At 45.7% G+C, this 14,090-nt stretch overlaps 1 protein-coding gene across 1 annotated transcript in view; it reads right to left on the reverse strand.

The window, feature by feature from the left end:
* ELMOD2 (ELMO domain containing 2) overlaps nt 1–14,090 on the reverse strand; it is a 165,587-nt gene that overhangs the window by 41,546 nt on the left and 109,951 nt on the right. The window contains exon 8 of the mRNA XM_085641603.1: nt 9,871–10,004. Within this exon, the coding sequence (XP_085497729.1) occupies nt 9,871–10,004 (134 nt within the window). The remainder of the gene's footprint in view (nt 1–9,870; nt 10,005–14,090) is intronic.

The raw sequence follows: 14,090 nt of genomic DNA on the forward strand, positions 1-14,090 counted from the left end.
GGAAGTCTCCCTGCTTGAGAAGCGGAAGGACTTGCTGTAGGGTGAGCATGTGAAAGTGCTCTGAAAGAATGTACTGGTTCAGGGGTCTCAGGTCTAATATAGGCCTGAGCGACCCGTCCTTCTTTGGAATTAAAAAGTAGAGGGAGTAAACCCCCGTACCCTGCTCGTGGATGGGGACGACCTCTATAGCGCCTTTTAGAAGCATACTTTGCACCTCTTGCTGTAAGAGCGTTAAGTGCTCTGAGGACATAGGACGGTTTCTTGGTGGTATTGTGGGTGGAGTGGAGGTTAACTCCAGACAGTAACCGTATTTTACAATATCTTTGACCCACCTGTCCGTGGTGATGGAGTTCCACGTGGACAGGAACCTTTGTAGTCTTCCCCCGACAGGTGTTATGTGGTCGGGAGGAAGGGAGAGGGCGTCACTGCTTGTTCTTGGGGGAGGACCTGGTGTTGCCGTAGCCACGTCCTTTGTACTGGAGCCACGATATCCACCTCGGGTGTTTTTATCGTAGGTGGTCTGCGTATTGCCTTTGTTATACGTTTGTTGTGACCCCTGTCCTCTACCTGCCCCCTTGTTTCCGGGGCGACGAAAGGAGCCGCTCCGAAAGGACTGAGTTTGGAGGGCGCCCATAGACTTTGCAGTGTCCGTGTCCTTTTTTATCTTTTCGAGGGTGGTGTCAACCTCTGGGCCGAATAAATAGTCGGGGTTGACGGGCTGGTTCAGTATGTTGTTTTGTACCTCAGGCTCGAATCCTGAGATTCGTAGCCAGGCATGTCGTCGCAGCATGACGCTTGTGTTTATGGCCCTGGCAGCCGTGTCTGCAGCATCTAGTGCACATTTGATGGAAGCATTTGTGAGTAGCTGTCCCTCTCTGATAAGAATTTCTGCACCTTCTTTGAACTGGTCAGGGAGATGTTGGAGTAGTTGCTCCAATGTGTCATAGTGCGCTCTATCGTAGCGAGCGAGGAGCGCTTGAGTGTTGGCTATGCGCCATATGTTGGCAGCCTGGGCGGCAACTCGCTTGCCGGAGGTCTCTAGCACCTTGGACTCTTTGTCCGGGGGAGGAGCGTCACCTGTCGTTTGCGAGTGTGCCCTCTTGCGAGCATTCGCTACGACGATGGAGTCGAGTGGTAATTGTCCTTTGATGTAAGTAGGATCCCCAGGTGCTGATCTGTATTTTTTATCAATCCTGGGGTTTATCACTCGTGCCCTGGTGGGTTCCTTGAAAATGTCCTTAGCTGGTTTGAGGACCCCCTTCAGCATTGGCAGAGTTTTTACATGTCTTTCTGAGGATGCAAAAGTGTCCATTAGAAAGTCATCCTCGATGGTATCTGAGTGAAGCTGTACCCCATGGTTATTTGCAGCACGTTCAATAAGAGCGTTGAACGCCGCAGTATCCTCCGTGGGAGATGTTTTTGCCCCATAGAGTTGTGGGTCCTGTGTATCGAGAGGTGCACTGGGGTCTGCAGGGTCGCCCCAAGTTTGATCAGGGTCCTGCTGGTCATCAGGGTCTGTGTCTATATGGTAGGGTGCTTGGTCATCCATGTAGTCCTCCAATGCATCCGTGTCGGAGCGTGTGGGGGAGAACCGGTGTGGATCCTGGTAGGAGGAATGGAACGGTTCATAAAGGAGAGGTTCTGATTCCACAGGCAGCTTCCTCTTTAGTGGGATCCTGAAAGGGTCCAATGGCGGTTCCGAAGTTATCCTTCGGTCGTGGAGAATCAGCCTGCCAGTGTCGGCGTCGATGACACGTGACGGAGACGTCTCGTCCGGTGGAACCGGAGGCTGGGTAACCCGTGTCCTGAGTTGGAACATCTTCGGGATTGTTGACGGAGGCAAGCCGAAGGTAATGTTGGCTGGCCCCGTAGAGGTTGCTGGAGCTCCGATCGTGCCGGAACCCGACGGGTCTTTGAGGGCCGCCGTGGTTTTGTTGCTTTGCGTCGCAGCAGGCCGCACTTGGGGCGTCTTTGAGGCTTTGGCACCGGGCAGGTTCGTAGAGCCGGGCGTGGATTTTTTCGGTGCCGGCGGGTCCTCGAGTCGAGGTGTGGAGATCACCGTCGACGTCCTCGATACGTGAGGCATCGGCGTCGTCGAGGGAGCGACGCGAGGCGAAGCAGGCGGTATTGCCCTCGGTGTCGTTGGCGTCGGCAGCCGAGTAGGTTTCTCGGTGCCGATGGCCTTTTTCCGTTTGTCGACTCCGATGTCGCCCGATTCCAGTTCGGCACCGAAGTCCCTCTTGGTGCGGTCGGTGCCGGCGCGTTGCGCTGACGTCGAAGGCGTGGAAGGCCTCGATCCGACCAGCGCCACTTTCAGTTTCGGTTTCGTATGAACCGGAGCAGCTTTCGGTTTCGGTTTTGTGGTAGGGAAACCAGCTGGCTTATGCAGCAATGGCTGCCGCTGAACGTCCGAGGCCGGGCCCGAGGGCGGGGCCGAAGAACTACGGGATGGGTCTCGGGTAAGGCCCGAAGGCGATCCCTCGACCGGAGCCAAAGGCTGTGGCGCTGGTGTTTCTTCGGTTTGAACAGGTAGGCCTTGTTCATCATTGGAGCTACTCTCTTCGGCCCCTAAGGCCTCCTCGTCGTCTCCTACCTCGGTGTCGTCTTCACCTCTGTGGAAGAGTGACTCGTCGCCCTCGTCCGATCCGGGGTCGTGTTCGGAAACGGGACTGGAGGGTATGACTTCTAATTCTTCGACGTCGGCCTCGTCGAAGATGTCTGTTGGGGCCGGTGCCGCGTGCCGCGCCTCGAGTCTCGCCGCTCTTCGGTTCCTTAGAGTCTTCTTGGAACGGAACCGGGCACAGGCCATGCATGACGATTCGTCGTGGTCCGGCGAAAGGCATTTGTTGCACACCGGATGGACGTCGATGTGTGGGTACTTAGCATTGCATACCGGACACCTTTTGAATGGCGTCCTGGATTCCATCGTCGAAGTAGTCGATGGACAGGTAAATGCGAAAGAAGTCGGTGCTGAAAGTTAGTAAACTAACAAAATGCTATCGAAACCCGATCGATAAACAGTACCGACGCGAACTAAAGGCCTTTTGGCCTCGACCAAATATTTTCCTAACTTGAGCTAAGATAGCACATCCGAACCCAATGGCGGAAAAAAACAATCTGAGGATGGAGAGGATGCCCATGCGCACTGTAGTCCAGGGGAGGAGTCACCTATCCAAGGATACTTCGAAGACTCTTCCAGGACAACAACGTGCAAAAATCCGGACCCAACACTAGGCGGCGATCTATGCACAGATATGAATTCAGCAGCCCACATGCCTCGAACATATTTTAACAATCAAACAATTCCACTCACTTGATGATGCCAGCAGTGATATCATCAGTCTCAGGGGGAGCTGGGATGGGGTTTATCCTTGATGGACGGCAACATATCATATCCCTATATGCGGACAACCTTTTGGTTTAAATGGCAGGAGGCGGTAGCTGGTGCGTCGGTGGCTTTGTGCCTTCTAGACAGATTTGCAAGTATGTCTGGACTGCGAGTTACTAAGTCTAAGACTTACCTCTTCCCGGTGAAGGGGCCGCTGGTGAGACCCCAAACACTTCCGGAAGATCTCAATTGGGCCCAAGACACGTTCAAATACCTCGGTATACATGTGTACCACTCCTTGGCCGATATGCGAGATGGGAATCTGGATGGAGCGCTTCGATCACTCAAATCCTGTGTGATATTCTGGAGTTCGCTGAAGCTAAAGGCAATGGTGCGTATATCATTGACCAAAATGGTCATGTTGCCCAGATTACTATATTATTTTGTGAACCTTCCGCTGGTTCTACCGAGAAGCTGGTTTGTCCCTTTGGATTCCTTAGTACAGGACCTGATTAGGGGGGATGGCCGCAGAAGACTCTTGTTGGCGATACTGCGGCATCCGATGCGCAAGGGAGGTTTCGGGGTACCGCACTTCAAGTTTTATTACCTAACCGCCCAAATACAATGGTTAGCGCAGTGGTTGGAAGGGGCTAACGTAGAAGGGACGTTCCTGAGGGGGCCAGGCGGACATACTGCATTACTACTGCCTAATTTCCTGGCGCATGAGACAGTGACCCCTTATAGATCATTAATACAAAACACGGCATTACAATGCTGGCAAAGGAATAAGTATGTCCAGGATGCCTGTGCCCCCCAAATATACACTGTAGGTCTCCCACATGGAACCCCACACCAGATATTCACCTTGAACAGTTAGCTGAAGGTTCAGAAGTGGGCTTAAGAACGGTGGGAGATTGTTATCAAGAAAAAACGTTGATCTCCTTTGAGGAGCTAGTGGAACAGTATGGGTTACCAGTGGGCCAATTTTTGAAATACGAAGCCTTGGTCCGCACATTCAGAGATCTGTGGGGTGGAGGCAGGAGGGAACCAGATACACACCCCTTAATGCATGCATTGCTCACCCTGGGAGACGCTAAGCACCAAGTGAAGTAGTTTTACATGGCCCTGGTGGAGACATCACTGGTAACATTGCCAAAAACCAGGGACCGTTGGGATTGTGTACTGGGTAGACAGCTGACAGATCGGGAATGGAAAAGAGTCCTGGCTTCCCCTAAATCAATATTCCGCAATACGCGGCTGAAGTATATTCAGTTCAACTATATACACATTACTTATTTGACTCCACACAGGCTTTAAATAATTCATTGGGGGGAGATGCAGGAGTGCTCGAGGTGCGATCAACAGGATGTGGACTTAATCCACATGGTCTGGAATTTTCCGTTACTGACTCCCTTCTGGGCTGAAGTAGTGCACCTGACGGGGGCAACCCTGGGGAAGACACTGGATGACTCAGTGGAGGTGTGCCTACCCATTTCCCCGTCCGCCAAAACAGAAAATAGGGAATACAGTCAGACCTAGCTATGGCCCTGGCCAGTAGACGGGTGGCAATTGCCCGGAAGGCCAGAAGGGGACCACAGATAGAGACCTGGAAACTGGATATCACGAGCTGGACTGAAGCAGTGGGGAGGGCACTCTCCAAGGAAGAAGCGAGAGGCGTGCACAGGCGACCCATAGCGGAGCAGTGGAGGGAGTTATTGAGGTCCTGGGAAACTCTACTGCTGGAAAACGGGGACTCAGAGGAAGAGGGAACTACTGAAACACGCGTTAGAGTAACTGGCACCCCATGCAGCGAGGGTGCAATAAATAATCAAAGTAATTAAGAAACCTGGGTAGAGGGAAGCATGCTGCAACCAGAATCCTGTGGACCAGGCCCCGCATACATGCCATGGTAGATGAAAGGAGACACTCTTCACCGGATGCAGACGATATACACCCACTCACCCACCTTATAGATTGTATTAGCACTGAGACACCCACATGCGGAGATTAGTTAGGCACAATTTACATTTGCTATAATTTAGTTTAGGTTTATGGGTTTTTTCCACGCAATATTGCTGAGATACGAGAGTAGCAGATGCATGTTGCAAGCATTATCTGGTTACTGAAGCATAAAAGATATGTGTGAAACACTGACATCCTAGGCCGACGCCAAGTCAGATAGAAGATTACTGTCAAAAACTGTAACAAATTGTTGGAATTGATATAAAATGTATTCTGCTATGCTATGAAAATAGTTTTGGAAATGCCAATAAACAAATGTTTAAAAAAATAAAATTAGTGATGTAATCAGTGACGTCACAGACCATGTCATGAGTGATGTAATATGTGAGGTCATAAGCAGTGCATTGCGGGGCGTAAGTTATAGTTAGACGTGGTAAACTATAACTGTTGAATTTCACTGGTTTTGTATGAGTGAAATCTGAGCCTAACTAGAACGTCCCTGTAACCTTTGGTTTTTTCAGTGAATATTTATATGCATAAAATATTCATATATATTATATTCTCGGAAAGAAGGTGTACCATATCCGCGGTCATGTAAAATGCTTGATTCTTTCTTTCTCTCAATAAGTCCTTAGCACAAAACCTGCCACTCCAGGAGTTGCTTCCACCACATCTTTATTTCATTTAAAGCACCATTAATTCTTGGAGAACGATGCGTTTCAGATGAACTTTCAACATTTTTTACTGTGAATCAAAAGGATTAATGGTGTGTTAAAGAAATAAAGATGTGGTGTAAGTGACTCCTTGAGTGCCGGTTTTTATGCTGAGAACATATTGGTAGGAAGATGCTGGACCCTGCGTTCAACTCCAAGCTGCGCACGGCAGTGGACATGTTCTTTTACGTTGAAAAACCAAAGAAATTCACTTAAAAAACACAAAGGCTAAAGTGATATTATAGTTAGGAACTGTAATAATATATTTCCTTACATTAAGATACCTTTGAAATTCACTGACAAAAACAAATATTAAAGGGACGTTATAGTTTGGTGAAAATGTTAGTTAAATGTAACTTTTTTAACTGCTAAAACCACCCGCCCTAACCAGGCACTGTTAATTACCTCCCATATCACTCATAAAATGTTCTATGACATCACTGCAAAATGACATCATTGATGATGACATAGTTATAGTTACTTTAGGGCACAAGTTATTTGAGATAACTCTAACTGGTGAATTTCAGTGGTTTTGTCAGTTTAAAACAGTATGTTTTAACTGACATTTCCACCTCGAGACAAAGTCCATTTACACTTTGTTTTTTCTCAGTAAGTATATATATTTTACACAGTGGTGGACACCGCTGTGTAGTTATATACAATGTACGAAAGGAAGAGATTTTTTTGTTTCGCTAATAACTTTGGCGCCATTTTACGACCCTTCATGAAACTTTAAAAAAAAAAAAAAGTCCATCCACCTCAGTTCTTTACTGGAAAGTTTCAGGGTGAGCCATCAAGCAGGTGCAGAGAAAAAGGAGATGTCCCTAAACACACCCCATGCAATAACCATAGAAAAAATTAAGACAACGATACACAGAAAACAACTAAACCGAATTACACCAAATTTAACAGACAGCTCGATCTTTACGCAGAAAGTGTACTTCTGTAATTTGGTGCAAATCTGTTCTGTAATTTTGGAGAAATTACGGTTAAAACAAGTTATAGATACATTGACAGTTTATCCCGCATGAATTCTGCAGGAGTTCCATTAGATACAAATACAAAAATTGTAGCTATCTGAAAATATTGCAGCCAACATTACAGGACGTGGACTCGGTCCCTGTGTCCTGAACATGTTAAAAAGATAAGATAGTAGTGGGCAGCGTTGGTGTACCATGACCTCCTGGCCTTTAAGGGGGTCCCCCCCAAGGGTAAAAAATAAAGAACACTTTGACTTTTTGTGATTTTTGGGACTCATGCAGGAACCAGCATGTTGCCCCGTGTGCTCTCATGGTGAACCCGCAGCAGTCACACAGGACCGAAAAAACTCAAAGTAAAAGAAAAAAAGAAAAAAAAAAAAAGGTGAGGGTCTGTGGCCTAATGGCTGAAGGCCGTACGTGGTGGTGGTGGTGGTGGTGGTGGTGGTGGGGAGGGGGGGGGGGGGGGGGGGGGGGGGTTGGATGCTTGCAAGTTATTGGGTGAATCACCTGGTCACAAGCCGGGCCCCACGGCCAAACCCCCACTCGCTGCACACTGCTAAACTCTGTACGCAGTGAGGAGTTGGCGGCAAACGTATTGTTACAAAATAGTAGTCTGTTTAAAAAAAAGTCAAAGTACACGGAGAGTGGAGTTAAACATAAGGAAGGCAGTAAGATTGTAACTTACATTAAAAAACATAAGAAATACAGTGAAAAAAGCACTACCTTTTAAAAAGTAAAATAGGGTAATTAGCCAGCTATATATAACAGATACAAGTGTAACTTGCACTGCTGTGATGCTCTGCTATAACCTCACATATTACATCACAAATGACATCTGAAATCTACGGCAGTGCAAGTTATACTTATGTGACTTCTTTGACTGCTTATACTTTTGTCAATCTTTGGTAACCTAATGGCCTTCCTACTTATAATGGTGTTCTATTTATTTTTGTAAGCTGAATATGTGAAAGTTACCCAGTGTTGCTTTAAACTGAAAAGCTTTCTTCTGGTTCTTTCAAGTTGTCTAAAAGTCTCTTCTCAAAACAAGAATGATTTTTATTGGGTGATAGAATGTATCCATTTGTTTCTGCACAAGCATACCTGTTAGCAACTGTTTTGCCTAACTAGACTTCATCTACTTGCCCTAAATTGACGCACTGTCAAACTATATGTACTATGTCACGTAATGTTTTTAATGCTCGTTATGGTAAGAGACGATTATATGTAGAGATGATTTGAGTTTGTGTTTTTAGTGGAGTTGCAATTGGTATTCCCCTCTGGCTCTGCAAGTCTTAGAAGTTTACGTTTGACAGATTCCAATGTCTGTTCCGTCTTTTCGCTTTCGTGACTACAGAGCATAATGGTGACTTTCAAAATTCCCAATGAACTCAGCATTTTACATAAACTTTGATGTGCAAACGTTAATATTCTGGGTAAGCTGTGTTACATCCTTTTACCGCCTGTGGAATTGTCTTACTTCAAAAGTTAAACAGTCTAAGTGTCAAGTCAAATCTACTTAATTTCTCTTTCTATAAATGATTAAAAGCTGTACTCTCTGAGTATTTCTGGCAACTGTATTATCAGCTCCTAGAACAGGCTTAGTTGAATAACTGTGCTACATTGAGGTCCTCGTTGCAGGTTGCTTGAGTGATAACCTCAAAGAGGATATCGCTCTGGCAACTGCGAGTGGTCAGGCGCTTCTGGAGTTGAAAATACTAGGGCTCGACACTGCACTCCGTTTTACAGGGTGCGAATTTTGACCCAGTGACACTGCTGTCAGGGTTTGCAGGGGTTGCAGGTAGTGGCACAGCCTGGCCTCCGCTTGCCCTGTCACCATGAGGGAAGAAATTGAGGCCACAGCCTGGTAAAGCCAGATGGCTTTGCTGCCTCTCTCCAACGACCTGCAACTGACCCACACTAATATTTACCACATGCTCTGGACCGGTGATAAATATCCCTGGAATAGTTCTCGGATTCTGGGAACACGTGCAGATTTTCACCTGGTATACCCAAGTTCACATAGTTTGCCCTCAGAATAGGGAATATAACTGGTAATGATGTGATTTAGGTGGGGTGATACTGGCCAATATCCGAAATGCTGGGCCCGTGATATCCCCAAACCTAAATCTGACCAACTCATAATGAGGGTATAAGTGTTGTACCTTACTATTTGCTGACTTGCCAAGACAACAAACACCCCAGATGTTATTTTCTTTTGCCTTGTTTATACATTGGCAGAGAAGAGAAGCTCAAGTCTGGGGACATTGAAGAATGGGTGCATGCTTTAGGGATGCCTAGGAACCATTATGCTGCACTCCTAAAAAATGTAAACTCCAAGGCTCCTAGACACTGTATGAATTTGATATGCTGGTAGATCCTGAAAATGGTTTGGAATTGAGAGGCGGAGAGCTGAAGACTCAATCACCCTGGTTTTTAATCACTTTAAGAAGATGTACTGGTTGGGAACTACTGAGGACTTGATGTCAATGCCAGTACTGAAAAGCATGGACATGTGAGGTGTGTGCTAATTCACCACTGAAATAAATGCAGGTGAACTGCGCTCGTATGGACACAAAAAAAGAACACTAAAAAACAGAGTGGACAGAAAAGGGCTGGAATTACAATTATGAAATATTTTTTAAAGCTCAATTGTCCAAGTTATTTGCAGTACCTACTTTAGGACTATACAAAGATTGGAATAAAGCTGCAACTTCAAGATGAGCTCCATGCCCAGTGCCAGCCCTGAACATATTTCTGAAATCTTAATTTATTAAAAATCAGTTCTAAGGTTTTAAACACATTAATGAGTAGGGAGGCACAATAAGACACATTCAATTCTACAAGAATTTATAAAAAACACTTTCAGGAGCACATTTTAAAAACTCACAGAAAAATTGATGGAAATGTTTCATCTGCGGTGATCCAGGCACCAGGTTATAGAAGTGAGACTTCAGAGCACCGCTCCGTAGAAGACTGTAGGCCATCTCCGTCAGATTGATCCCAACAATAGCGTAGGAATAACTGCAATGACAAATTCACTGGTCAGAACTTAATTAATTTTGTTAACCTCCAGAGTGTCATAGTATCATTCAAATATTAAAATTGTTTACATTTTGTAGACACAATTTAAACTGAAGTGATTTAATCAAAACACAGGCAGTGATGCAGACTGACAATCATATATATCAGAAGCTTTTTTTGTGGTAGAGATGTCATGTTAAAGCAGATTGCTTTAAAAAAAGCCTCCACGGATCCTAGTCAGTGCAGTGAAGTTTGACTGGCAGGAAGAGGGAGACAATGGAGTTCGCAGAATACTGGCGAGGTCCTGTCTAACTTTGATGACTTTTTCTAAAATATGCCACAACATGAAGAACACCGGTTAACAGGAGATTGACTGAGGACTAGTGAGAGAGTACCATGGTCTGCAAGACTTTTGTATAGTCATCATTTTGAAAGGAATTATTTAATCTTATAGGGAAACTTTTTCAGGAGTACCAGGGGCAGTTGGGGTTACTGAGATCAGATTTCTGTCAATCACAGACTTTTACCTCTGGCGACTTGGGGGTTAACCCTGGTGTAAAATCTAAAACAGAGCACCAAGAACATCCAGCACTTGACCCTCAGGGTAGCAAAATTCTGTAGCCGAAGGCTTACTCAGGTAGGTGGTGTAGGGATAGAGACTCTGAACTCCATAAACAACCAATACCAGATATTCGTTTGAAAAAAATAGTATCTCACACAAATCACACCAAACGAAATAGTGTACCTAATGTTCCAGAAACAACACATTTTACTGGGTAGCAGCCTATCCTTCAACTGTGATACAACCTCCTTTGGTACTCTGTTCAATAGTTCAAGCCCCCCCGGGAGGGGCATGTTACCAGGAGGTTCCCAGGGGAGTGCTGATCTGGTTGAAGGCAAATAAATTGTAATATGCGTCTCCACAGCCCACATGGAGATCCTGTATCCCACTCTTATGGATTTCCTCTGCTTGTGTGCTGCTGGTGGGGCCTATTGCTTGATGTGATAGAAGCATGAATAGTGGAGATCCAGTTCCGGCCCGGCCAACAGGTGTGCCAGCACAGTTTTTGGTAGTGACATGAGGAGACTGGAAGCAGTGCCAGCAGTCGAGGAGGGTGCGTTGGAGCTCACAGCTGAATGAATATTGAGATTTGGATTCTTTCTTTTTGTTCCAAACACAAAACCCCACCACCCAAAATAAGGTATGTGACCACTTTCTTGGTCTTGGTGAGTACTTAGTTCAGGATGAAAGCCTCTTGATCAATGTGGCACTTCTATGTTACTCTTGCTCTGAATAGTGGGGGAATGCAGGCTGCTCTTCTGAGAACCATGCATCTTCTTGGTGCTTAGTTCAACAAAGGAACTCAGCTGGACATGAGTTCCTAAGTACCCTCAAGGAGTACACATTTTCACTCACACTGAAGGGGCACATCAGGATCTCTGGACCTCACCCGTGTACAGTAGTGCCGGTCCTACCCTCATGTGGCAGTGGACGTCTTTGACTCCTTCATGGAGATCCCAGACTCCAATGGAGAAATCTTGGCACAATGGCTGAAAGTTTCTGTACCATATTTATACTAATGTTGCAGGTGGTAGCAGTGACAGTCAGCTCTGGTAATGGTTCTGGACAGCTCTGCCCTTTTGCCTATTCCACTCACACTGGTCCAACCAAGGTATTGGTTACAAGGTGCTAAAGAAAGGCTAGGGGGAGCTGGGAGTCTCCAGGCTGTAGACAGCTCTTCCAGAGAACAATGGCCCATGAAAGGGCAGTGGAAAAGTCTCTAGCTTCAAAGGGGTGCTCAGTCTGCTCTTCACCACATCCATAAGCTTTACTCACTACAAATGATTGCTAGAATGTCCTGGGAAAGCTCTGCAGTGCACATCAGCTGAGATCTCTTCTACTCTCCACGTTAGGTACCATTCAGACATGCAAAATACAAAATGGATCCCAGAGACTTTGGCCACATGTATCACAAATCCATGAATGCATCCTTTATATACTCAAAAAGTTGCACTTGTACAACATCCATGTCCCATATGGATTCGGCGAAGGAGGTAAGTGCAGGGTATTGGCAGATCAATTTTACAAAACAATGGGAGGGGCCAGTAGGCGACTCTCCCTGGCGTGAGCAGGGAAAAAAGGCCTGGCATACCAATATAAACTGCATCGCTTCCTCCACTATCAGTCCTGTACAATTCTACGAGCTGCCTACCTCCAGTGCGCATGCCTAATCTTGGAGTGTGCTAAGATGGAAGTCAAAAGGATACAGTTTCCTCTGATGAACTTGAAGAAGGGGCACATGCACTACAGCGCAATACAGATGTTCTCCATCCTAACATTAATGAGAACAACTGGAGCCTTAGGTATGCAGCATGTTACGGGATGTGTTCAGACCTCAGGCCCTGATGCTTTAGGCACAAATTAAACCACTGGAGGAGAACAAAATGTCAAAACTCATTAAAACTGCCAGAATGCCAAAGAGGGCTTTATTATTGATGGTTTACAAGGATGAAGAAAGGGCAAGCTTTTACAAGGCTGAAGAAACTTCAAGCAAGATGAGAAGGCTAGCATAGCTGTTGTCTGTGATCTGAAGGGCACTGTCAACCACTTCGATGGATGCAGGCTCTTGGTTGCAACAAGGCCTCAATGTGAGTTGGAAGTTTCACAACCGAATTTTGCTTTGGGTCCTTTTTTGTAGCTGGTTTGTCTCCACATTCTTATCTATTCCAGAAGGAATAAGTGTGTTTGGGCAATAGTTCGTGACGTCATCAAGATCTACGTCTGGCTTTCTGAGGAGTGACAGGATTTTCTTAGTCATGAGAAAACTTAGACCATAAAAATATGCTATGAGAAGCAAGTGAGTTAGTGCTCCTCTAGGTAACTCCTTTAAAATGAATGATGGCATGATACTGTCTTCATAATATATGGCCTTCAAAGGATGGAATAGGATCACCAGGTCTTCTGCGGAAAGGGACAGAATGTAGATCAGTTGAGTGTCTTGCATTGTGCAATTTGTGTGAGGAAGTCAGAAATGGCTGTGCTACTGCTGTCACAAAGTGTCTATTTTGTCGCTGATGTTTTTAATATCCAAGCACTTCATTTTGGAGTTGTCAAGTGTAAGGACTGTAGTGGGGTTTTGACATTGCTTGATGGCCTTGGATTGTGTCTTACTTTTGTTACAGACTTCACTACTGATACTTTTGTAAAACAAAATTGCCTTATTATCTATGATGACCTGCCTGAGGATAGTGTGAAATGTTTTCAGGGTGTGAGATTTCAAATAGCTGTCCCCATATCTTTTCCAAAGCACCTGATGTCAAAATTACTGTCAATTATCTTCTGTCTCCTGCGCCACTTAGTGTATGGTTTGGCTTCCATGGAGCAAAGTTTCATTGGGACATGGGTATTTGGTGTAGTTCGAGGGCTGCCATAGGAAGGTCTTGATGTTTGCGTTTGAGTCAGATGAGGCTGCCAGCACAGTAAAGTCCTTATGTAAGATGTCTTGGTGGAAGTTACAGAAAGATCTACTCATAATCTTTATCAGCTTTTATTAGGATTACTGGGTTGGAGAGGTCGCTTAGAGGAATAGACTATAATCAGCATCCGACCTGGAACTGCCTAGTAAGAGTGTTACCGAAGGTAAGTAACTTGGTCTTTTGATGGATACTTCTAACTGCAGATTCCTCGCCTTAGGTATAGATACCAAGGCGGTACCTCCCAAGATGGTGGGTATGTGAAAATATTCAGACCAAAAAAGTCCTTCAGGACAGAAAGGGTAAAGTATCCATCCTTACAGACCTGACTGTCCAGCCAGTAGTGGTTTGTGAACATGTGCACTAATGCCCACGTAGCAGCCTGACAGATATCCAGGATGGGCAATCTACTAACCAGTGCAGTAGCGGCAGCCTTGGTTCGAGTGGGATAAACCTGTAACCCTTTGAAGGGCTGCTTCTTAGCTAGTGCGTAGCAGATTTTAATGCAGAGGACTATCCACCTTGTGACGATTCTTTTCTACAATGCCTTGCTTTTCTTTGCCCCAGGAAAGTCCACAAAGGGTTGATTGTCAACCTGGTGTTCTCTAGTTT

Source organism: Triturus cristatus, chromosome 2_2, assembly GCF_964204655.1.
Source record: "Triturus cristatus chromosome 2_2, aTriCri1.1, whole genome shotgun sequence".
NCBI lineage: Eukaryota > Metazoa > Chordata > Amphibia > Caudata > Salamandridae > Triturus > Triturus cristatus.